Genomic DNA, 24,572 nt, shown 5'->3' on the forward strand with positions numbered 1-24,572 from the left:
TATATATATATATATATATATATATATATATATATATATATATATATATATATATATATATATATATATATATATACTAAAAATTATAAAAACACAGAAACAGAATAATTAAAATTAAAATGAAACTGAAAATATAAACTGATTCAAAATATTTAATTGCAAATTATAATAGTATCTCTATGATGCTAAAATAGTACTGATAGTTTATCTTTTATATAATTTTGCTTTTTTACTTAATGGGATGCAAGCAATATTTTATATCAAGCTTAATGACTTTCAAATGGGAACTATTTCTGAGTGAAACTGAACATTTAGTAGGACATTATGTAAGATATGAAATGGATTTTATCCACTGGGATTTTTTTTATTGGATTGTTTCAGTTAGATTGATTTATTGTTTATGCTTTTTTTTTTTTTTCTTGCTGTTTGGTCTTGATTACATTAGCTGAAATGTTTTTGGATTGGATTTTGGATTTTGATAAAATATTAACCAGTTTGTTCCTTTAGCATTACATGCACCAATTGTGCAATAAAACCAGAGACAGATGCTAAAGTCAGTAGGGGCAGTTCATTTTTGTTATACAGTCCTTGTTGACCGTTTCTGTAACTGTCTCTCAGGTCCATAGTCGGGATGACCATGTACAACCAGGCCACACAGGAGATCGCCAAACCATCAGAGCTGCTCACCAGTGTGCGGGCCTACATGACAGTGCTGCAGTCCATCGAGAATTATGTGCAGATTGACATCACCAGAGTGTTCAACAACGTGCTGCTGCAGCAGACCCAACACCTCGACAGCCACGGAGAACCAACCATCACCAGCCTCTACACCAACTGGTGAGACTCTACTTACCCATTCCAGAATAGCCACAGAGTGAGGAATGAATGGCTCTGTTCCAAAACCAAGTATACGGCTGCCTTCTAAAGGCCCTGATATACCTCAAACGAGGGGCAAAAGGAAGTTTGAAAAGGCTGAGCGATGTTATACTGTTTACGAACATTGGGTGGGCAGGGGAGCACGAACTGCTGGAGGCGGGGTGTAGATTAATGTAAACATGTGTCGCGACGCTCCTGCATATGCCCTAAACACAATGATGGTGTATCTAGATGTGAGACGGGTACCAGTGGTCAGAATATTATAGACAAAAGAATAATGATAAGCAGTAGTTCAGAGTCAAGTATCATGTTTGCAATACAAAAGAACCATTCCATTTTTCATAATCAGTCCTTTAAGTGTGAAAGGCTCATAGTCTGAAAACTTTAGCATGATGTGGGGGAAAAATATTGGAGTCATCTCAATACTACAAACCTGCTGTTTCTTTATTTTATTAGTGTTCATTTATTTTATTAAACTAGATAAATTATTACACCTTAATTCATAAAATTTTAACACTTTAACAGTAAAAGGCCCTATGAATTTTTCTGTTTTAATTTTTCTGATATCTGTGTTTTCTGATTTGATACAATTTACACCAGCAATAATGGTGGAAATTAAATGAATGTGTATAATTTTTCAATTTAATTAGTCTTTAAAGCATAAAAAAAATTATATTTAAAAAATGTATTTCATGTTTTTGGCAAACAAAGTGCTACATAACAGGTTCACACAAGTTAAATTAAAACATGTATGAAAAATTGTGTTATATTTTGTAATAGTCTTTAAAAATAATAGCTAAATAAAGAGGTTCCTATGATGTCTTGTAATGAAATTTGGTTTTGTGTTAATCTGTGCGCAGGTATCTGGAGACTCTGCTGCGGCAGGTCAGCAACGGTCACATCGCTTACTTTCCTGCCATGAAGGCCTTCGTCAACTTGCCCACAGAGAATGAGCTCACCTTTAATGCGGAGGAGTATTCTGACATATCTGGTGAGGAGAAAAAGCACTGCACAAAGACAGTTTGAATAAAGAATCAGAATCAGAAAGAGCTTTATTGCCCAGTATGCTTGCGCATACAAGGAATTTGTTTTAGTGACATAAGCTTCCAGTACACGGAGACAACAAAACACACACACACAAAAAAATAAATAAAAAATTGCAAATAAATTAATTGTATAAACAGTTGTGCTATAGATGATAATAGAATAGAATTGAGTGAGATGCAGAGATGTACTAGGATGGAGAGGTAACAAATAAATATAAGGATATTGCATATTTTTATTGCATGAGTGTGCAACATTTAACTGTTCTTGAGGTAGATTGCCTGGGGGAAGAAACTGTTCTTGTGCCTGACTGTCCTGGTATTTGTGGCTCTGAAGCGCCGGCCAGATGGCAAAAGTTCAAAGATGGGGTAACTTGGATGTGAGGGATCCAGAGTGATTTTCTGAGCCCTTTTCCTCACTCTGGATGTAAACAGTTCTTGAAGGGTGGGCAGGGGAGCACCAATAATCCTTTCAGCAGTCCGAACCATTCTCTGTAGTCTTCTGATGTCTGATTTTGTAGCTGAACCAAACCAGACAGTTATTGAAGTACACAGGACAGACTCGATGACGGCTGAGTAGAGGGCTGAGTAAACGGTTTCCTTGTTTAGAAACATTACACAATCCTCAGCTGGACGTGATTATATTCACACTCAAACTGTCATAGCCCGTCTAAAAGCTCTTGTCTTTTTCTCTCAGAAATGCGTTCCCTGTCTGAGCTGCTGGGTCCGTACGGGATGAAGTTCCTCAGCGAGAGCCTCATGTGGCACATCTCCTCCCAGGTGGCTGAACTCAAGGTGAGCGATAAGGGTCTCTGAGGTGAAAGGTCACATCATTAGGCTTGTTGCAGTTCTGACTTCTTTGTCTTCCTCTGAGAGAGTTTCAGAAGCACAGTTCTCTGTTGGAGACTGCCTGAGAGCAATTAGAGCCTCTTTTTAGTCTTCCTGTTAAACGCTGATTCCCACAGTCACTTAGGGTGTTTTCACACTTGGTTCGCTTGCCTGGTCTGAACCCGAGTTCGATTGCTCGCCCTGCCCCTGCTGGACTGTTTATATTATTTTATTTGGGTCCAAACTGCAGTTAGTTTGCATCATCAAGCCAGCGGCTGTTTACCCCGTTGCTTATTAACGACGGCGCAGGAGAAGGCGGCAAAATGCATAGTTGCACGCTTTGTTTTTATATATTTGTTTTTGAACCATTGGTTATGTTTCCAAAGCTTTAGTGCATAATGTGCATAATACGTCTGTTTTACAAATGTACTGCAAATGCTTTAAAGAACGCTAAAGGCGAATAGAAATGAGATATACAGCTCTATGTTTGCAGCGCGTCAGTCACGCTAGTCACGAAAGTGAGTGAAACACACATCTTTATCAAATAATACATCATTAATAGCGGTTCACTTCCTCGATTTGGTACGATTGCAGTTCACATGAACCGTACCCCAGACTCGGATACAATTCGCTCCTGAGCTCGGAAGACAGTGTTCACATATATATATATATATATATATATATATATATATATATATATATAAATAAGAATTTTAAGAAAAACTGTGAAATTCTATCTTTTTTAAATGTATATGGTATAATGCGTTGAAGCTCCTGACCTTAAAACGTGGCTGACAGTTGTATATTTGTAAAACATGATTAAATTATCCAAATATGTAAAAACCAAAACACACGAGGTTGTGTAAAACTTTTTGAATGATTGGATGTTCCAATTTTGTGGACATATGAAGAGCTTGCTTTGGATCACTGCAGCCACAGATTCCATGTGGGCCTGTTTTCCGGGAAGAGAGTTTAGGTAGCACTTCCCCTCACTCTTGAGTTACTGTCAGCTATGATGAATTAACTGGAACTATGATCAAACCTGAACCAAATGCTAGTTTGATTACATTGAAGGTAAAGCCCTCCTCATGAGGTCTGAATGGTGTATTGTTTGCACTCCCTGACACAATGATTAAGGAATGGACTGCTTTTTTCTTTTTCTTGTGCAGTTCATCTGTATATTGTTTTTTTTTTTTTTTTTTTTTTTCACTCATTAATGGCAGCAGGTTTGCAAATGCGTGATATATGTAATTGAAACAGCCCTCTATTATAAAAGTTTCTTGAGCAACAACCACCACCAAGTGTGTGAACACAGGCTTGGCACATGTCAGTGATGTTCTAACATGCAAACCTCTCTCCTTCAGCTGAAAGTAATTTGAAGAAAAAGAACCAAGTTTCCTATCTGACCCACAATCGGCTGTGGAGTGAAATGGTTTATTTTGCATTTCTATTCTGCACCATGTTCGTTAAAGGATTTAACATGGAGAATGTTTTCTCTTAGAGCTCAAATTATGCAAATAATTTGTTGACATGCAAACTCGTTCTCTTGTCTTTTTTGCTGTTCCCGTCTCAGACAATTTCATGCCTTTAATCGACTACTGTTCAAGATTGTTCTGTTCAGGTGTTAAAAGTACTTTTCTGGGTTCAAAATTACGTTAAATCGACAGCATTTGTTTCGATTTTCAAATGAAAATTATTTTCTGGTAATCAACATGGTCATAAATGCTGTTATTAGAATTTAATTCCTTTTAAAGGTGCATGTAGCTTTTGATGTCCTCCTCTGGAAAGATGTACAGACTGCTTCAGATCTATTCGCACCATTTTTCTGCTTTTTCATCATGGTGTCTTTTATCGCCCTTACAGAAACTTGTGGTGGACAATGTGGAGGTGCTGACCCAGATGAGGACCAGCTTCGACAAGCCGGACCATATGGCAGCACTCTTTAAGCGGCTCACATGTGCGTATCAGTTGTGGGACTTTTAATTATATATAATACCAAAATCATAACTTTGGGTCAGTAAAATTTGTAAAAATAAATAAATTAATCAATAAAAATCTACAAGGACACAATAAATTAACCAAAATACAGTAAATTGACAGTAAAATACAGTTATTATATTACAAAAAAAAATGCATCCTGGAAAAAATGTATTAGTTTCCATAAAAAAATCAAGCAGCATAACTGTTGTAATATTAATGATAACAAGCATGTTTTTTTGAGCAGCAAATCAGCATATTAGAATGATTTTAAAACTGGAGTAATGATGCCGAAAATGCAGGTTTGCCAACAAATAATTAAATTACATTTTAAAATATGTCAAAATAGAATTGGTTATTTTAAAAATATTTAACAATATTACTGTATTTTTTTTAACAAATAAATGTGGCATGGGTGAGCATAAGAGACTTCTTTCAAAAACGGAAGTGTATATTTGCATATGATTATTATATTAATCTGCTTATATGCTTTAAACACTGAATTCTTCTGATATTGAATAAATATAATATTAAATGTAGTAGTATATCAAATACGTTCCATGTTTTTTTTTCTCACATATTGACATAATTTTAGAATCATGCACAAAGCTATATTAAAGGGATACTCCATCCCGAAATGAAAATTTTGTCATTAATCACTTACCCCCATGTCGTTCCAAACCCGTAAAAGCTCCGTTTGTCCTCGGAGCACAATTTAAGATATTTTGGATGAAAACCTGGAGGCTTGAGACTGTGCCATAGACTGCCAAATAAATAACTGTGTCAAGGTCCATAAAAGGTATGAAAGTCATCGTCAGAATACTCCATCTGCCATCAGACGTGCAATCTGGGTTATATGAAGCGACAGGAACATTTTTTGTAAGCAAAGAAAACAAAAATAATGGGTTAATTCAATAATTCCTTTGTCAAAAGTCTCCTCTGTGTCTCTCCATATCACCGTATGCTGCGTATGCTCTTTTGTATCATCCACGCCACAAGGATAAAATGACAAAATTTTCTTTTTGGGGTGGAGTATCCCTTTAATATTGTGAGACGAGGTCAGAAATGACAAATAAAACTCTAAAAAATATCAAAATGTCAATTTAGCTGTTGTAAATATGGAAAGTTTCCAGTCATGTACATGTACCACAGATGGAGAATCCCTGTATTAGACAGTAGCTGTTTGAAATGTCATGGTATGAGCTGTAATAACACCCGCCGGCCCCCCTCACTGCAGACAGGCCCTCTACACAGAGCTGTTTGAACTATTTGTTATGGCTTGTCCTCATACAGTCAGATTACTGAGCTCAAATGTGAGCAGGAGATTAAAAATCCCGTCTGAGGAATGTGGCCCATATACACTCCACCTGCAGACCTATTTTTAGTGGCTCTAAAAGAAGAAAATGGCCTATTTTTGCAAGTTATTAATATGACTTGTCTTCTATTTCTGTAGCAGTTGACAGCGTGCTGAAACGGATGACCATCATCGGCGTGATTTTGTCGTTCCGTTCTCTGGCTCAGGAAGCCCTCAGAGATGTGAGTTGTTATCCAGACGTCTGGATTCTTTCATGACTCACATGGACATCGTTTCAGCTTAAAGGGTTAGTTCACCCAAAAATGAAAAGTAGCCTGTGTTTTAATCACCCTCGAGGCATCCTAGGTGTATATGACTTTCTTCTTTCAGACAAATCATATTGGAGTTATATTAAAAATTGTCCTGGCTATTCCAAGCTCTATCATTGCAGTCAGCAGGTGTTTCTGTTCAATTGTCCACAAGTCGTCAAATAAAGCGAGCACATCTATAATAAAATGTGCCTCGTTTTGTGCGGCACGTTTTGTTATGGATGCACGTGCTTTATTTGACGTCTTGTGGACAGTTGAACAGAAACACCTGCTGACTGCAATGATAGAGCTTGGAATATCCAGGACTATTTTTAATATAACTCTGACTGGATTCGTCTAAAAGAAGAACGTCATATACACCTAGGATGCCTCGAGGGTGAGTAAAACACAGGCTAATTTTCATTTTTGGGTGAACTAACCCTATAAAATAAGAATGTATTACATCTCGTAGCTGAGATTTTGCTCATTCCAATCCTGAATTAGCTTTTTATTGTTTCCATGAAATGCACAAGGTGTTAAATAAAATGTACAAGCTTTTTTTCATACCGTACACATGGATGATGATTTGTACTGCCAAGTTTTAAAAAGAAAATAAGTTGTCCATATGACTTGTGCACTATATTCCATATCTTCTGAAGTCATGCAATGTCTTTGTGCAATGGAAAAAGCTTCTGCAGCTGTCAAATCTCATTTGCATTCTCATATATTTAAATCAGTGTTGTCATAAACTAAAACTAACAATTTTAAAAAATATTTTTTTGTTGAATGTAAGTAAAATATTAGAATAATAGAAAAAAAATATTAGATGAAAATCTTAAAAATGTTGCCTTGGCGACTAACTGAAACATTTAAGTTAGAAAAAAAAAAAAAAAAAAAAAAAAAAATATATATATAATATATATATATATATATATATATATATATATATATATATATATATATTATATATATATATATATATATATATAAAATCCTAATAAAAATTACTTAAGTACATCAATTTATTAAAATTAAAAGGGAAACTGAAAATATAAAAATAAAACCTAATGCAAATTATTAAATACTTTAATAGCATATAAATAATGCTAAAATAAAACGTATTCAAATATGCCACCTGAAGATGCTTCAGTTTGGTTGTCACGTGTCACATGACAAGTTTGAATATGTGTTACTGTGAAAGAGAGCGACAGTAAAAGATTCTCAGTAAATGATCATTGAAATTTACTAAAAAACATTATTCATAAATATGTTTATGACATTATAAGACTTTGAATGTTGCGCACAAGTCATATAGACTATATTTGTTTTTTTTTGTGGTTTTCAAAGCTTGTTGGTGTACATCACTGTCCCATTGTTTTGTAAGGAAAAGAGCAGCTCAGTCATTCTTCTGATTATTGTGTTTGAAGGAAGAAATAAAATAATACAGCATTGGAATGAAGTGAGGTTGAGTAAATGAAAAAAAAAAAAAAAAAAAATTGGTTAACTACGCCTTTGTTTAAAGACGTCGTTGCCCAAATGAGCTCTAATCACAGATGTGTCCTTTTCTCCAGGTGCTGTCCTGCCACATTCCCTTCCTGGTGAGCTCCGTGGAAGACTTCAAAGACCACATTCCTCGTGAAACTGACATGAAGGTAGGTGACGTTCAGACTTGCCGTCAGCAGTAACGAAGGGCCGCCGGACCTGAAATTCTGCCTTTTCTCAGGTCGCCATGAACGTGTACGAGCTGTCTTCTGCGGCAGGCCTGCCCTGTGAGATCGACCCTGCTCTGGTAGTGGCTCTGTCTTCCCAGAAGTCTGGTAGGTTATTTCAGACCATTCGAGATGGTAATGCGCATCAGTCCATTTCTAACCCAGATGTAACTTTTTGGCATCAAAATATAAACTGGCTCGGTTTTTTCCCAGTCAGAGGAAAATAAAACGGCGTAACTGGAAGTTCTTTGGTTTTGGCCTCTTAAGAAAGTGCAGATTTTGCCGATGTGCCGATACGCATCAGGTGTTTCTGCTCTAGATTTGTTAGAACGCCGAGAGTTCACTTTCAGAATTCAGCTTTCATCAGCATTTGCTACAAAATAGGTAGTTAAAGTGTGACGTCGGTGTGCACATACTTGAAAGAAAAGTTGAACAGGAATTCTTTTTCCAAAGTGCGCAAATCTAAAGGCCATTTCATGCCAAATGATTTACCAGAAATCCCATATTAAGACCTTGGATGCAAGTTAGCTGGCTGTAAAAAAGGTTTGGTTTGTGTTGAAACGTTAAGTGGTATCACATGGTTTATATCGGGTCAAGTACTGCAGCGTTAGGATGCTCGCTTGCACTGTGATTACGGTGTAACCTCACACTATAATACACACTCAGAAACATACATTACATCCACACCCATGGTCACTTTGGTCACAGTATCAGTTTACCATGTCTTCTTACTTCTGTGGTGAATGATTTCACAAGAAAGCTTCAAACCTCACATGGCCAAGCCTATCTTAACCACAACCTCAGGAGTTAAAAATAATAAAAAAAAATATCTGTGCATATGAGATTTGTCTCACGAGTGTCATTTTCAGTGTTGGAAGAGTGGCTAACTAAAATGACTCTCTTAAAAAAAAAAAAAAATATATCACGTCTTCAAAAAAAGTAATCAAATGCTTCATTTTAATGAATTAGTTCATTTGGACAGGTTGTTTCAGTTAACTGGTTCAAAAAAAGATTTACTAAGTCCATGCAAGGCATTTTTGTTATACTCGGTTATATAAATGTTGTTGTTTATGTAATTTATAAATTATGGAGTTCTGTTCTTAATACCTTAACCATTGTTCTTTTTTTTTTTTTTTTTTTTTTACCTAATATTAAAAATGTATTCTTTTACATTACTATTCAAATGTGTGGTCATTTATTTATTTTTGAAAGTAAGAAAGAAATTAATACTTTTTTCAGCAAGGATGCATTAAATTGCTTCACAGTAATAACCTTTATAATGTTATAAATAAATTTCTATTTCAAATAAATGCCATTTTGAACGTTCTACTCATCAAAGAATCCTGAAAATTTCCACAAAAATGAGAGAAATATTTTCAATTTGCTGAAAATTGAGCAGCAGCACTACAAGAATAAATGTAAAAATATATTGAATTTTTTAAATCACAGTAATATTTCACACTATTAGTACTGTATTTTTTTTTATCAAAGAACATCAGAGTATTAAATACATTTTGAAGTATTTTTGTTACAACCAAAAAAAACATAGTAAATGGTAGCATATGTAAAATTGCACTAGTCTTAACATTTTGTAAACGTTTTGTTACCAATGATTGTGCAATGATGTGCCTCTTTGTAGTTTGTGAAGCCAGTTTCAACGTAGCTTCTCTCACCCAGCTGTTTTGAGTTGCATTTGTCCAGCCTTGCTTATCAAACCCTCATCAGGCATTAGAGCCTATTCGAGGAATCAGCTTCCTGAGAAGAGCCTTGTGCACTTAAACATACCTCATTCCACACAGCAGTTCTCCAGAATTGAGCAAAGCTCTCCGGTGAACAGCTTTCATTTTTTCAGGGCAGCCCAGACCCTCCAGGGCCTCTTGGCCAGCACCGATGTTTTTGTTCTATTCCCCTGATGGTTAAATCCAAACGTCTTCTGTTTACTATCTAAATAGCGAATCGACTCAAACAAGACTTAATTGAATCACTCCCTAATGCTGTTGCGCTAATAACATAAATAAGAGTTAATTTTTGGACATTAGTGCCGTTTTTCTTGGCTCTTTGCGCAGATTTTCGGACACTGTCGAGAGGGAGAAATGCAATCTCTGCGATATCCCTGCCATCTCACAATGGCTGCACATCAGTATTTCTCAGAGTTACCTAAAGGAAAATTCATGAACTCAATTCTCTGTTTGTAACAGAAAATATTAGCCCGGAGGAGGAGTACAAGATCGCCTGCCTGTTGATGGTCTTCGTGGCCGTTTCCATGCCGACCCTAGCCAGCAACGTGATGTCACAGTACAGTCCCGCAATAGAAGGTACCAATTTTTACATTTCAGACTCGCGCTGAACCGCTGCGAATGAAATCAGATTACATCTGTGCTGTTTGAACTGTGGTCCGCTGGAACGACGCGTTTTAATACGCGTGGCATTTATCATGTGTGTGTTAACTCTCTATAAATCTTTTGGTCACTGCAACAACATTCACTGTCTGGCTAAAGCGATAAACCAGATTGCCGCTGCTCTGTTCACTATCCACAAGGGCAGTATAGAGGATCGCCTCAAAGAGTTCCTCGCCGTAAGTAACAGTATTAGCTGTAATTGTTCTAAACTCCACAACATGCGATTTATGTTAACATGTCAACAATAAACACTCCATTTTTGCAACTCTCTCTCTGGGACTTTGCAGCTTAATAAAACTCTGTAATTCTCTCGCACAGCTCGCCTCCTCCAGCCTGCTGAAGATTGGACAGGAGACAGATAAAACCACTACACGGAACAGGGAGTCTGTTTACCTGCTCCTGGACATGGTGAGTGAGTCCACACCTCTGTTACAAGACAAGACCGAGCAATTCAAGATGGTGTGCAATCATATTCTCTGTAGACATATCTTTTTAAGACAGACTTGTAAATTATGAGGTTTTTAATTATATGTGATATACTGTATATACTTCTGTGAAAGTACTCAGTTTAAACTTGTTTTTGTTTTTAAGAAAATTGGAAATCACAGTGTCACAGTCTCTTAATGACAAAATTTTCATTTTGGGGAGGAGTATCCCTTTAAGTCTGAGGAAATTATGTGGATTACGTCTGTTTCCCATGTATGTTGAAATAACATATTTGGGGGGAAAAGGTTTCCATTTTAAATAAATGCTGTTTTTAACTTCATTTCATCAAAGAATCTCTTATGGTCACCAAGGCTGTATTTATTTGATCAAAAATGCAGAAAAAACAGTAATATTGTGAAATATTATTGCAATTTTTCATATTGGTGTTCTATTTTAATATACTTTCAAATATACTTTATTTCTGTGACATAGTGCTGAATTTTCACCAGCCATTACTACAGTTTTCAGTCTCACGTGATTCTTCAGAAATCATTCTAATATTCTGATTTGTTATCAGTGTTGAAACTTTAGTCCTGCGTAATTTTTTTTGGATCCGTGATCATTTTTTCTTTAATTCTTTGATGAATAAAAAGTAAAAAAAAGAACAGCATTTATGCAAAATAGAAATCTTAACACATAATTGCTAAAAAAAAAAAAAAAAAAAAAAAAAAAAAAAAAACATTTATTTCTTAAAAAAAGATAATAATAATAATTTACTGACCCCAATCTTTTGAATAGTAGTGTATATTGTAACACAACATTTCTATTTTGTATAAACACTGTTCTTTTCAAATTTTTATTAATCAAAGAATCCTGAAAAAAGTATAACAGGTCCCGAAAAATATTAAGCAGCATAACTGTTTCCAACATTGTTTATAAATCAGCATATTAGAAGGATTTCTGAAGGATCATGTGACACAGAAGACTTGCGTAATGATGCTGAAAATTCAGCTTTGCTTCACAGGAATAAATAATATTTTGAAGTATATTAATATAGAAAACTGTATTTTTAAATACAATAATATTTCACAAAATTACTTGTTTTTTTTGTTTGTTTTTTTTGTTTTTCGTTAAACTTCTTTAAAAAAAAAAACAGTAAAAACCTTACTGATCCCAAACTATAATATATAATGTTTTGCAGTAAAATTAAATTATTTAGCAGGAACTAAAGTCTTGTCATAACTTCACAATGCTTTATGGTATAAATAGTCCATTTCCCCATAAATTAGAATTGTCTGTCTTTTTATTGCTTTGAACCAATTGCAGTAATAATGTAATTGTTCTCAGAGTGGAATGTTTTGCTTCGATGCTTAGAATTGAAGAATGTTTTGAACTCCCTATGGAGAAAATGAATGGGCAAAATACTTAAAAGAACCAAACCAACTGCTTTGGTGCGCACTGTTTCTCCATATTGCCTTTTTTTCTTTTTTTTTTCATTCCATAACCATGTGATGACTGGGAAATGTGCTAAGGACTGTTTCTGTTGTTTATGTTTGAGAGTCACGCAGCTCTTTTGATCTGTAAGGATTGCGGGGGATTTGTCCCTGGGATTTTTCACTCTTTGAAGCGCAATCTGCAGGATGCGTTGAATTAGAAGCGTCATGGAAAGCGAGAAGGGTTTTTTTTATCAGAATGAGCCCACAAACTTCCCAATCCCATCACCCTGACATGTGTTCTGATTCTGAACGTGATTGTTTTGGTCTAGATTGTTCAAGAATCACCATTCCTCACCATGGACCTCTTGGAATCCTGCTTCCCGTATGTCCTGCTCCGGAACGCCTACCACGCCGTCTACAAGCAGTCTGTGTCTTCCTCGTAAGAGTTCCCGTGCGTAGAGCACTCGAGGGGGGCGGATACTTCAGCCCTCATTCCATATTCCTCTGTAGGATTCTCCAATGTTATAGTCTTACCAGTTCAAGACTTTTAATGGGATCAAAACTTTTATGACACTGAATAAAGAGGGGGGAAAAAATGATTTGTTTATTGACCACTTACAATAATCGAGTTTGATCCCAGGGACTAGTGACACTAAGTATCATTTTGACCATTTTTTTTGGTTTGTGTTTTAATTTGCAATGGTTAAACATGGAAACAAACACATTGAATAGTTAATTGTGTGTGTTGGGATGTGGGGGGAGGGCAAGGGTGAATTATTAAAAACTCTACATCATGCTAAATGCTTGTTACGATAACAGATGCCTCTATGAAACAGTGATTCTTTTGATGTTGTTCTAGATCTAATCTGTGTGGGTTACTGCGTGCTTTTTTCTCTCTCTTTCTCTCTCCCTCCCTGTGAGTTTACATTTATTTTCATTACACTTTGTGTTCCTTTGACATACTTGCCAAATTAATAGATATAACAGCATCTCATTTGGATTGAAATGGCGGAATTGTGCATAACTACATGTTATTAAAGCAACCTAGTGTTGTTTGTACAAAGCATAGTATAATTTTTTAACTAACTTTCATGATGCCTTGTGGCGTTGACACTCCATTGTACCTGTCTGTGAGCTACAATAAACATTCTTACGTATTTATTGAATGTTTATCGGTTGTTTTCCCCCTCCTCTCCCTTAACCGGTTTTATATGTTTTGGATTTTTTTGGAAATGACAATGTATCTTCCATAACATGAATAAACATCAGGTCAAATGCAGTTTGACTGGTTCACTTTAATGCTGTTTAGTGATGCAAAGTAGTTCTGATAGTTGTGAAAAATCTGGAAATAACAGTAAATTGTCTTTGTGAGTCATTCATTTCAGTAATTCAGTCAAACCAATTCACAAATTCACATAAATTACTAAATTAAAAATCAAAAATTTTTTTTTTTTTTTTTTTTTTTTTTTTTTTTTATTAAAAGTCCTTATCTAGAGGTCACCTGCAGCTTCATGAACTATTCATTTGTCATGAAGTGTGGGAACCCTGTAACGGGTTGCATGTGTGACACTGTGTTATGTGGGAATATGAAAAATGGTTTCTATATACAGTATTTTTATTATTCTGTTTTTAGTCCAAGCTGACAGGAGCATTGCTGAACTTCTTTGATGGGATCTAAATCTTCTCACATGAACTGAGCCAAAGGGCGCACTGTGCAGATGTTTTTTATAAAAGACTAGATTTACTTCCATGGACTTGTTTTTACCTTTTGTTTGCACTCTGTTTTAGCTTTACATTTAAGTTGTACCTGACCCTTTTAGGTATATAGTTAAAGCCTAATATTTATGTTGCTGCAGGAACAAAAACATATTATCCAGGTGTAACTGCATGATTCAGCCCATGCAAACAATTTGCTACATAGCTGTACTAGATTCAAGTCTCTGGCTCTCACAGCATATTGATATTTTGTGGTACACCGCGGCATTATTTCAGTGATTATATCCTCTTGTGGAATGATATCACTTCATTAATTTGCTTGCTAGAGCTGTTTATGGTCCTAAACCTCAGAAGAGAATTAGCACTTGACTCACGAGTTCCCTCGGAAATTTCTAATGGGTTTTTAGCCTAGCAGTTGTTCGATTTATGAGTCAATTAAAGTGTGTAGTTAACATTTCTTGAGGACTCTTTAAAGTGCATAGTCATTCCTCAAATGCCGCTAGACGGAAGATAGCCTACTAACAATTTTCTACATAAAGACTACAAACCGATGTCTGATTTGTCAAGAACGTAACCTGACATTCTTCTGGTAGTTGTAGTCTTTGTTTAGTAATTTTCTATCGCAAAACGAACTTGACAGAAATTTCGTCCGGCATTTTGCCAATGACTTACGATTAAAATGTTATAGTGACAGTAGTTTATTACTTTGTGTCAGAAGTGCGCATCAGTGATGCTAAATCCAACTAATGTGTTTAATTATTTCACATAAAATTAGAAAACATAGGCTACTTGTTCGGTCGCGGCTGCTCCGTTTATTTGTAGTCAAAAAAATGCATAAAACATCTCAGTCCATTTAAGTGAAAGGCATACACGTATAACACGATAGAAAAACATTTATATGCTTGCGTCAACTTCTTTAGAAAGATGGAGAATTTCTATGAATTTTCCACGAAATAATGTAATGTGAGGATGTTTTTCACTATAGGCTACTGTTATCCTTTCAGCCAAATTGTGTGAGTTGCAAGAGCACGTCATGAGAAATAGATTAATAATGAATTACTAATTTGAATCAGTGCATTATAACGAAAACTATAACTTAAAAATGAAAAGAAGCAGGTTTTGCGATCAATAATCCGATAAGGAGGATCCAGTAAGCGAATTCAAACAGTTGTAAAAAACAGCAATGCAGAGAAAACACGACCGATTTCATCAGAGATTGTGGAGTCATTCTTTTCATTGTTTATTTGGCTTAAAAGCACGAATGTTTTATAATGGACGCTGGCTGGCTGAGGTGTTATGGTTTAGTGATACTGAATGTATGCAGTCAGGTTTTGGCAGGAGGTTCAGTGGTCTTTGGCGTCTCCTGTTTGTAGTTTGACTGTGCTTATTTGGAAAACGTTTATTTAACTATTGATTGATTGTGGCACTACACATAGCCTACATTGTGAATTATGAAAATTAAAAAGTACTTATTTAATATAAAAAAATTAAATAAATTTCCACTTCAAGCACTGCTTATGTCCACAACTCCATGTACTACTGTATACCCAAACAGCGCTTTTGTCTTGAAGTCTTTTACTGCAGCAGTAAGTCAACAGTTTCGTGTTTGAGGACGCAACAGGAGACTGAAGTGATGAAGGAGGAGGTGGGCTGCTTTATGTCCCCAGCCCACCTCCTCTTATTCCTCCTCCTCCAGCTGCTTCCAGTCTCTTTCTGTCAGCAGGAGCTGGAGGAGAGATCAGTTCACCAGCGCGCTCCTGAAGTGAGGAACCCGACGAGCATTTCCAGGAGAGAAATTATTATTATTATTACTTTCACCACCATTTCAGCGAGAATTTAAAAAATATGAGCTTTTGTTCTCTGTGTATCTGGTGCAATACTTCAGAATGCTGAAGTTGGTTTGAGGAACTTTGTTTTGGGGAGATTTTACGCGCAAGAGTCTCCAGCTCTTTAGAAGACCTCCGCATGCCCTTAGTGAATTATAAATAGCGTCGTCTCTCAATTGTGTATTTTTTTGTTATCACCAAAAACATGTTTTCCTACGAGATGTTCATCTGCGTCCTGGCCATCGCCTGTCTCCTGGAGATCCCCCGAGGCACCGCGGCCGCGTCCTGCGAGCCCATCCGCATCCCCATGTGCAGGACCATGCCGTGGAACATGACCAAGATGCCCAACCACCTCCATCACAGCACGCAGGCCAACGCCGTGCTCGCCATCGAGCAGTTCGAGGGGCTCCTGGGTACCCAGTGCAGCCCGGACCTGCTGTTCTTCCTCTGCGCCATGTACGCGCCCATATGCACCATCGACTTCCAGCACGACCCCATCAAGCCCTGCAAGTCCGTGTGCGAGCGGGCCAAGTGCGGATGCGAGCCGGTCATGAAGAAGTATAACCATACGTGGCCGGAGAGTCTGGCCTGCGAGGAGCTGCCCGTCTACGACCGAGGAGTCTGCATCTCACCCGAGGCTATAGTTAAGGCGGAGGGGCCAGGTTATTCATGCATTTGTCATTGATTTTTGTTATTTATTTATTTTATTAATAATATATAGGGACAATTCGTTTAAATTGGGACTCTTCTGACAGTCATATCATTGTCAAAAAGTGACCCAATTTGTGCAGATTTACCCTATATACATTTGCTTATATGATATAGATAGAGATTGTATTGTAGTCTTTGCGTATAGTGTGTAATATGTTTATATGTTATCATCATTATTATTAAATGGCATGAATTAAAGTAGATTGGAACACTTGATAATCACAGTATCGAAAAGTCAACCATTTTTATTATATTTATACACTAGTGATGAATTATGGCATATTATATCATATTATAATGCAAGGTGTATTATTGGGGCACTTTTGACAGTAATATTAGTGTCAAAAAGTGACCCAATTTGTGCAAATTTGCCCTATATAAAATTACTTGACATGGATACAAATTTTATTGTCTACGCATGTAGTGTGTAATATGTTGATATGTAAAGTGTGTGCTATTTTTTATCATCATCATCATCATCATCATTATTATTATATGGCATGAATTCAGGTAGATTGGAACACTTTTGATAATCTCAGTATCAAAAATTGGGCCATTTTATATTACATTTATATACGGTAGTGATGAATTATTATTATATTATATTATAATAAAATGTGTTTTATTGGGGCACTTTTTTAACAGTCATCTCAGTATCCAAAGTGGCCACTTTCACATGAATTCACCCTCTATATTTACATACGTTAGTTATAACATAAAGTATGTATATGGTATATTTATTCTAATATCTGCAATCATTAACATCAATAAAATTCTGTTAGAATAATCCTTTTCAAAACTTTTCTTCCCTAAAGATAATCCTTACTATCAAGACCCTTCAAAATGTAACCCTGGTGAGATAATGTTTTATTACTTTGGGAATTATTAAATATTGCAAATCTTAAAGAGCACATTTCTGAAATCCATAAATGAAACCCAGTTTGAATATTAATCTCAGTTCTGGTTCTCGTGCAGAAGGAAATCCAGACTTCCCAATGGATTCACATAATGTCAACTGCAAAGCAGCTAATGGTATGCTGTTTAAGTATCAATAGTTTTATTATGTTTTTTAGTTTTGTTTGTGTGCATGATATGTGCAAATATGTTTAAAATGACATAACAAAGTGCTTTACAGTCTATTTTGCTGTTTAGATAATACAAATATATATATATATATATATATATATATATATATATATATATATATATATATATATAGATATATATATATATATATATATATATCTTTAAACATAACATTACAGATTTACAAGAGTTCTGCCTAAAAATTCCAAACATAAATACCTTAACTTTTTCAGATCGGTGCAAATGCAAGTCTGTGAAACTTGTTCAAAAGACATATTCAAAGAACAATTACAATTATGGTAAGGTCTTATTTTACAATTTACCTTTGTATTTCTTTACACATTCTCATAAATCTCAAAGTAATCGAAGTGTAATGCTTAAAACAGGGCACACTTTCATTGTTTCTCTTTGCAGTCATCCGGGCAAGAGTGAAAGAGATCAAGACTAGAAATCATGACCTGAGCGCCATCGTGGAGGTCATAGACGTCCTGAAGTCTTCTCTGGTCAACATCCCTCGGGACACCATCACTCTTTATTATAACTCTGGGTGCCTGTGTCCTCCGCTAGTAGCCAATGAGGAATATATCATCATGGGTTATGAAAACAAGGAAAGGTCCAGGTAAGGCCTGATTTATGTGATGAGGATATTTGTGGATTATATTCCTGTTCTCATAAATCATTTCTCCCACAGACTGCTGCTCCTTGATGGATCCATTGCACAGAAGTGGAAAGACAAAATGGGCCGGAAAGTGAAGGTAGGAAAATAGCACTCACTACATTACAGTGGCCTGAGAAAGCATTTAGATACTTTAGCCTTAAAACAAATAAATGTCATTGCATTAGAAGTAAAATCAAATCAAGCAGCAGCTGCAAAGAAATGATGCTTGATGAAACTTCTATGAGCCAGTTTTGCTCAGTGACTTTTAATCAACTGGTCTTAAGGTGCTTTTTTGTGAAAGTATAAAATCAGTTCTCTTGAAGTTGAGATACTTGGTTTTCTTTTTAGAAAAATATGAACAGTTTTATCATCTCAAAACTAACAAACCTGATTTTTATATAATAGATAAATGAATATAATGACATTAATGTATTTGTAAGTCTCCAGATACTTATATGTGTATATATAGACGTGTATTTGTGTAGACACACATAAACATACATAAAATATATTATTTATATATTCACATATACAAATCACATATTCATATATACAAATCTGTCCTCATTTATTTTGGCCATCTTTCTTTTAAAATATGAACAGTTTTATTCCCAACAAACTTGTTTTTGTGTTTTTTAAGTCTACAAAAATACTTATATGTGTAAATAGACCGAATTTGCCTATATATTTTTTATGATTGCCTATATATAAAATACAGAATTTATGTAATATATACACACACACAAACATATATACAATATATAAAAAATTGTCAATATATAGATATATAGACAGATTTTTCTATTTATATATTGTTTATGTTTTTATTTATCTATATAGCAGATAGATATATCTATATATAATAGATAGATAGATCGATAGATAGATAGATAGATAGATAGATAGATAGATGTTTATTTTTTATTCCATTTATTTATAATTTTTATAGGCATAATTTCTAGCAAGAATATATGTTTTTCTTCTGCAAACTTTGGCATAGAATAAAATGTCATTAATTTCTGTGCTGTATGGCTTTGACCTGCTGACATTAAATCTAAGTCTGTAGAGGCTTTGAATGAGCATATGGAAAGAGGCCCCTGATGCAGAGGGCAATGGGAAGTGACTAATGTTTTTCTGTGTGTGCCAGCGCTGGGACCGTGAGCGGGACCGAGCAAACCCAGGCGGGAGTAATACGAGACAGAGCCGCCGCTAACTTTCCTTAGAAAAACCACACGGACAAGCCGAGGAGGAGAGGGGGTTCAAAAACTGAAAAATTGCACTATTGTACTTTTGTTTGTTTGTTTTTCATTTTTTGGCTAAGACATTTTTTTTTTTAGTTGTTGCTTTATGTTTTATTGTTGTTATATTCTCATAAACAAAATGTTGCCTTTGCACAAACAAAATGTTGTTTTGACATTGCTTTGTATACTTGTTGGGAAAGGGTGGCGAGTGTCGGGCAGCGTTTGCCCATCAAAGAGAGAAGGAATGAACGGGAGGGAGGAGTATTTTTCTAGCGGCGTTGAGGTGGAGAGCCACGGAGATGCCAGTGTGCTTTGACATGACGCAGCACTCCATTGAGCTCTCTGCGCACAAAAGCAACAAACGTGCTCTCATCACAAACTGCAGCTGCGAATAACCCCCCCATCAGGATTTAAAAACGTTCTTCTGAAGAACAATGAACAGTGTGGGGAGAGAGAGAATCCTTTGGCAGAAGCACAGAGACGTCGAGATGATCCAAGACTAGGAGTGTAACATTATCGCAGACGATGAAAACAAGCTGTTGGGCTTTCTGAATGATGTTCATTTAAAAAAGAAAAAAAGCTTTTTACATGATAATTTCTGTAGTTCTGTTTTCTCATAGATATGCTTGATCTTAAGTGTCATTCTTAGGAAGAAGTTGCATTTGCAAGTGTCATGCAATTAAAATGGCTATTATTGTACAAACTGTACATAATGATTTAGAATCCACCGTGAATCCATTATCAGTCTATAAGTCGGTTGACATCTAGCTGAAAACATGACCATTGATATATGCATTGTTAATGACATCAATTAAGAAATTTTGTCTTTGGAGACAAACAAGAATATTTCTTCACTGTACCTTCGGTTCAAGTAAAGATATTTAATCTTAACTCGGTGTGACGTATTTATTTTTATTTACACATACTTAAAAACAGGATACATTTAGTTGAGAAGCAAAATGGTTTAAGATATTAAAATTTACTCACCCTCAGGCCATCCAAAATGTGGAGGAGTTTGTTTCTTAATTCGGAACAGATTTGGAGAAATGTAGCATTACATCACTTGCTCACCAATGGATCCTCTGCAGTGAATGGGTGCCGTCAAAACAGCTGATAAAAACATCACAATAATCCACACCACTCCAGACCATTAATTAAAGTCTTATGAAGGGAAAAGCTGTGTGTTTGTAATAAATCCATTATTAAGACGTTTTTAACTTAAAACCATTGCTTCTGGCTAAAATACAAGTCCTCTATCCTTAATATCAGGACAGAAATATGCACATATTACACATGGTTTACACGGTTTGAACATTATCTAAGACCTTAATTGATGGATTGGAGTTTGTGGACTATTTATGGATTATAGTGATGTTTTTATCAGCTGTTTGGACTCTCACTTTGACGGCACCCATTCACTGCAGAGTATCCATTGGTGAACAAGTGATGTAATGCATTTCTCCAAATCTATTGCAATGAAGACATAAATTCATCTATATCTTGGATGGCCTGAGGGTGAGTTATTATTAGCTAATTTAAATTTTAGGGTGAACTATTCCTTTAAGTCTTTATCAAAATATTTTTTTTCTTAAAGCAAGAAACAAATCTTTTTTTCCCATTAAATTACCGCCACTGGCTCTGCACTCCTTTACCTAAATTCATTATTTCAGACTTATGTGCCCTCTAGAAGCTTGCGTTCTAAGTGAACATCGCTTTATTGTGCAATCCCAAAGAGGCACAAAGTTAGCCTTCTTCAACAATCGGTTAAAAACACATCTCTTTCATTTTTATTTGACCCTCTAACTCTAGCACTCTCTATTATAATTATATTCTTAAAAAAACTTGTCCCTTTTAGACTTGCACTCATTTAGTCATTTCATTTACTGCTTGTTTTCTTTAAAAAAAAAAAAAAACGAACACTTTCTTTTCTAATCTTTTTACATATTTATTTTTATTTTTTATTATACAATTAACAGAAGCAAAAAAGGCCTCTAACACTAGCTTGCTCTATTCTTTTTCTTTTCTATCTGTTTTCTTTTTATTATTATATAATAATAAAAAAAACCTTGCTATGTGTACTGTGTTAAGCTAACCGAGACTTATTGCTCTTTTGTTGATTTTGATTGCTTCCATTGTCCTCATTTGTAAGCCGCTTTAGATAAAAGCATCTGCTAAATGCCTAAATGTAAATGAAGTGTGTTTTAGGCATGAATTCACATAATTTTGGTACATTTTTCATTTTCTTGATATGTTAAGTCATTTTGCTTCTCAAGAAAATGTATTTTGATTTAAGAATATTAAAATATTTTTACGAGAAAAGACAAAAATACTAAGAGTATCATGTTTTGCAGTGCATTCACACTGCTCTGACGTCAAAACCGACTATATTTACTTCAATGTTAAAGTATGTAATCACCAAATTTAAGAATTACAAATAAATAATGGCTGTTTTCAGGCAGGTTACCTGACCTGAAACTCCTCTCATCTTCCTTTGGCTGTTGGTCACTGGATAGAGAGCAAACCTGGAGCCAGTCCAAACTAACATGCTATTGCACTGTTTTATGAAGCATTCCTGCTGTCAGGGAAAGAGAGACAGAGTCTGCTTGTGCTTCTCAATGCCGTGGCTCAATACTGGGCCCGGCGTTACAGTACTCTACACAGTAATAGAGTCCTACAGAGTGACTCTTTGTAAACAACCTGCTCCAGAGAACTGCTGCAATGACAGCTGTTTACCCCACATCCACCGTTACAGGTACAGACTGAAATAGAGAGCATCTTCAGTGCCCACAAATTCCACACTAATGCAAAAGAGAGTTTTAAAGTAACAAAATGTATTTGACACATTTTACTTTTTTTATCGTGTGTTCCTACTCTTATTGTGCATGATTAATCAATGCATGTTATTGTGCATATTAACTAAAACCATATAAACCATTTCCGTTACTTGAAATATAAGCGTTAACTGAGATTTTATATATATAAACAAACTTATTTTAATTTAGTTAGCTGCCAAGTCATACTATGAAAGTCAATGGGACTCAAAATTGTTTGGTTGTCAACGTTCTTCACAATGTCTCCTTTTATTATCAGCATGTTTATTGTATGCTTTTACCTTGCATAGATTTGTTCATGGTTTTCAAGGATAAAAAGCTGTCAAAGTGACAGAGTTTGATTTGGATGCACCTCATCTTACATCAACAGCAAAAGATATAAGGTTTGTTTTAAAAGTAATTTTTTCCCCCTATCCTATATGCATGATAATATGACTATCATGCATATGTATTTTGCTCTTCTTTCCCCTGCCGTCCGTGACATTATCAGAACAGGCCTGTGAACAGATCATCCATCCAGTGAGTGCTGACCCATGTTATGTCATGCTGTCAGTTCCAACGGATGTTGTTGGACGAAGAAAAATTACTCCTCGACATATTTATGAATGTGAAGGGTCTGCGTAATCACAGGCAGGGGGTTTATGGGAGAATTAACATGAAATGGATTATTTATTGCAACATAAATTGACCATTCTGTCTCGGCCTGCTGATCTTATGGTACGAGCCACCGTAACCGGGGCTAATGAAATGCCCTCACAATCAGTCCATCCTGCAGCCCTCATATTTTAACTTGTTGAAATTATGCGACATGTGGGAGCCATCAAACAACATAACGGCAATGTAAATCTCCCGTTTCCGTTTCTCTAGAGCTGCCGGAGGAGGACTGGAGGTGCACGTCTCTGCTCATTCAGCATCTGGCTCTGCGTCAAACCGATGGCCAGCTTCCCCAAAACATATCACTGACTTCAAAAAACAGACCTGTAATGACTACCAGAGGAGCACTTCAGTGAGGCCAAACTACAGCTTCTCCATATAAAATCAGCTTACGCACCATCACCAGATTGGTTTGACATCCATTATGCATGAGAAGGGAAAGAATGGCAGACGATGCACTGATGTGTTCATTTTATGATGCTGAGCAGAAATGTTCCCTCTAAGTTGATGTTTGATGTCGCTTCCATGCAGACCAAAAGAAAACCTGCACAGCAAGGAAACAAAAAGATGTATGGAAAATTATTTGGAAAATCTTGTTCTAAATGGATGGATGGAGTTTAAATTCCATAGAGTTGCATTTTCATTCATTCTCAGTATATACCTGAAGCTGTGAGATATTTTATATGGAAATATGCAAAGCTTAAGGCCTAAATTCATGTGTTCAATGTGTCAGTAAGCACCAAATATTCACGTCTTCATTTGTGTAACCCATCTCATGTATAGTAATGGCTTTAATATATTGTTACTCAAGGAGGTGATAGAGATACCTTCAAATGTTTGAGCCAGTAAACTATAACAAAACAAAAACGTACCTTTTAAATAAAACTAATTATTAAATAAAAAAATCCATACAGTAAATATTATATTTTGTACAATTGTATAATTAATTAATCAATATAATTATATATATATATATATATATATATATATATATATATTATATATATATATATATAATATATATATATATATATATATATATGTATACTTTACATATATAATCATGTCATGTTGTGTGATATATATATATATATATAGTGTTCTGTCTCATATCTATCTATCTATCTATCTATCTATCTATCTATCTATCTATTATTTATCTACAGTATATAATATATATCTTATAATAGATAGATAGATAGGTACTGTCAAATAATGCAATAAAATAACTATATAATTGATTTACTATATATAAATATAATTCTAATATAAGTAGTAAATAAAAAAAGATGATATTTTAATATTATTATATTAATTTATATTTAATATAAAAATGGGTACATATAGCAATAACTTTTACTTGACTATAAAGTGCAAAGTATAGACATATGTAAAAATCTTGTAAAAAAAGTTATTGCCACAAAACTCCCCAAAAGTCTTTAGTTGGCACAGCACACACTGCTTGGGTCTGGTGCTCAGAAGAGTACCAATAAAATATGCTTTGCTCAGCAAGAACAAAAATTAGAGAACATTGCTGAGCAGAACAACTTTTA

The 24,572-nt window shown here is 35.3% G+C and overlaps 2 protein-coding genes across 6 annotated transcripts in view; both read left to right on the forward strand.

Moving 5' to 3' along the window:
* nckap1 (NCK-associated protein 1) overlaps positions 1-13,575 on the forward strand; it is a 45,804-nt gene extending 32,229 nt beyond the window's left edge. For 4 of the 5 annotated variants that reach the window (XM_042731768.1, XM_042731771.1, XM_042731772.1 and 1 more), the window contains 11 exons: positions 619-837; positions 1,737-1,867; positions 2,617-2,714; positions 4,611-4,704; positions 6,178-6,260; positions 7,898-7,978; positions 8,050-8,143; positions 10,234-10,350; positions 10,501-10,610; positions 10,753-10,842; positions 12,626-13,575. In XM_042731768.1, coding sequence (XP_042587702.1) covers positions 619-837; positions 1,737-1,867; positions 2,617-2,714; positions 4,611-4,704; positions 6,178-6,260; positions 7,898-7,978; positions 8,050-8,143; positions 10,234-10,350; positions 10,501-10,610; positions 10,753-10,842; positions 12,626-12,739 — 1,231 coding nt within the window. In that variant the 3' untranslated portion in view covers positions 12,740-13,575. The remainder of the gene's footprint in view (positions 1-618; positions 838-1,736; positions 1,868-2,616; positions 2,715-4,610; positions 4,705-6,177; positions 6,261-7,897; positions 7,979-8,049; positions 8,144-10,233; positions 10,351-10,500; positions 10,611-10,752; positions 10,843-12,625) is intronic. The other variant, XM_042731769.1, reaches the window with a different exon arrangement.
* Positions 13,576-15,705: 2,130 nt separating this feature from the next.
* Positions 15,706-19,931, forward strand: LOC109060608 (secreted frizzled-related protein 3-like). Its single transcript, XM_042731774.1, has 7 exons — positions 15,706-16,500; positions 17,365-17,403; positions 17,525-17,581; positions 17,869-17,934; positions 18,050-18,254; positions 18,327-18,390; positions 19,441-19,931. The coding sequence occupies exons 1-7, from the start codon at positions 16,044-16,046 to the stop codon at positions 19,504-19,506; spliced, it is 954 nt and encodes a 317-aa protein (XP_042587708.1). The 5' UTR covers positions 15,706-16,043; the 3' UTR covers positions 19,507-19,931.
* Positions 19,932-24,572: the final 4,641 nt, after the last annotated feature.

This window comes from Cyprinus carpio, chromosome B9 (assembly GCF_018340385.1).
Source record: "Cyprinus carpio isolate SPL01 chromosome B9, ASM1834038v1, whole genome shotgun sequence".
Taxonomy (NCBI): domain Eukaryota; kingdom Metazoa; phylum Chordata; class Actinopteri; order Cypriniformes; family Cyprinidae; genus Cyprinus; species Cyprinus carpio.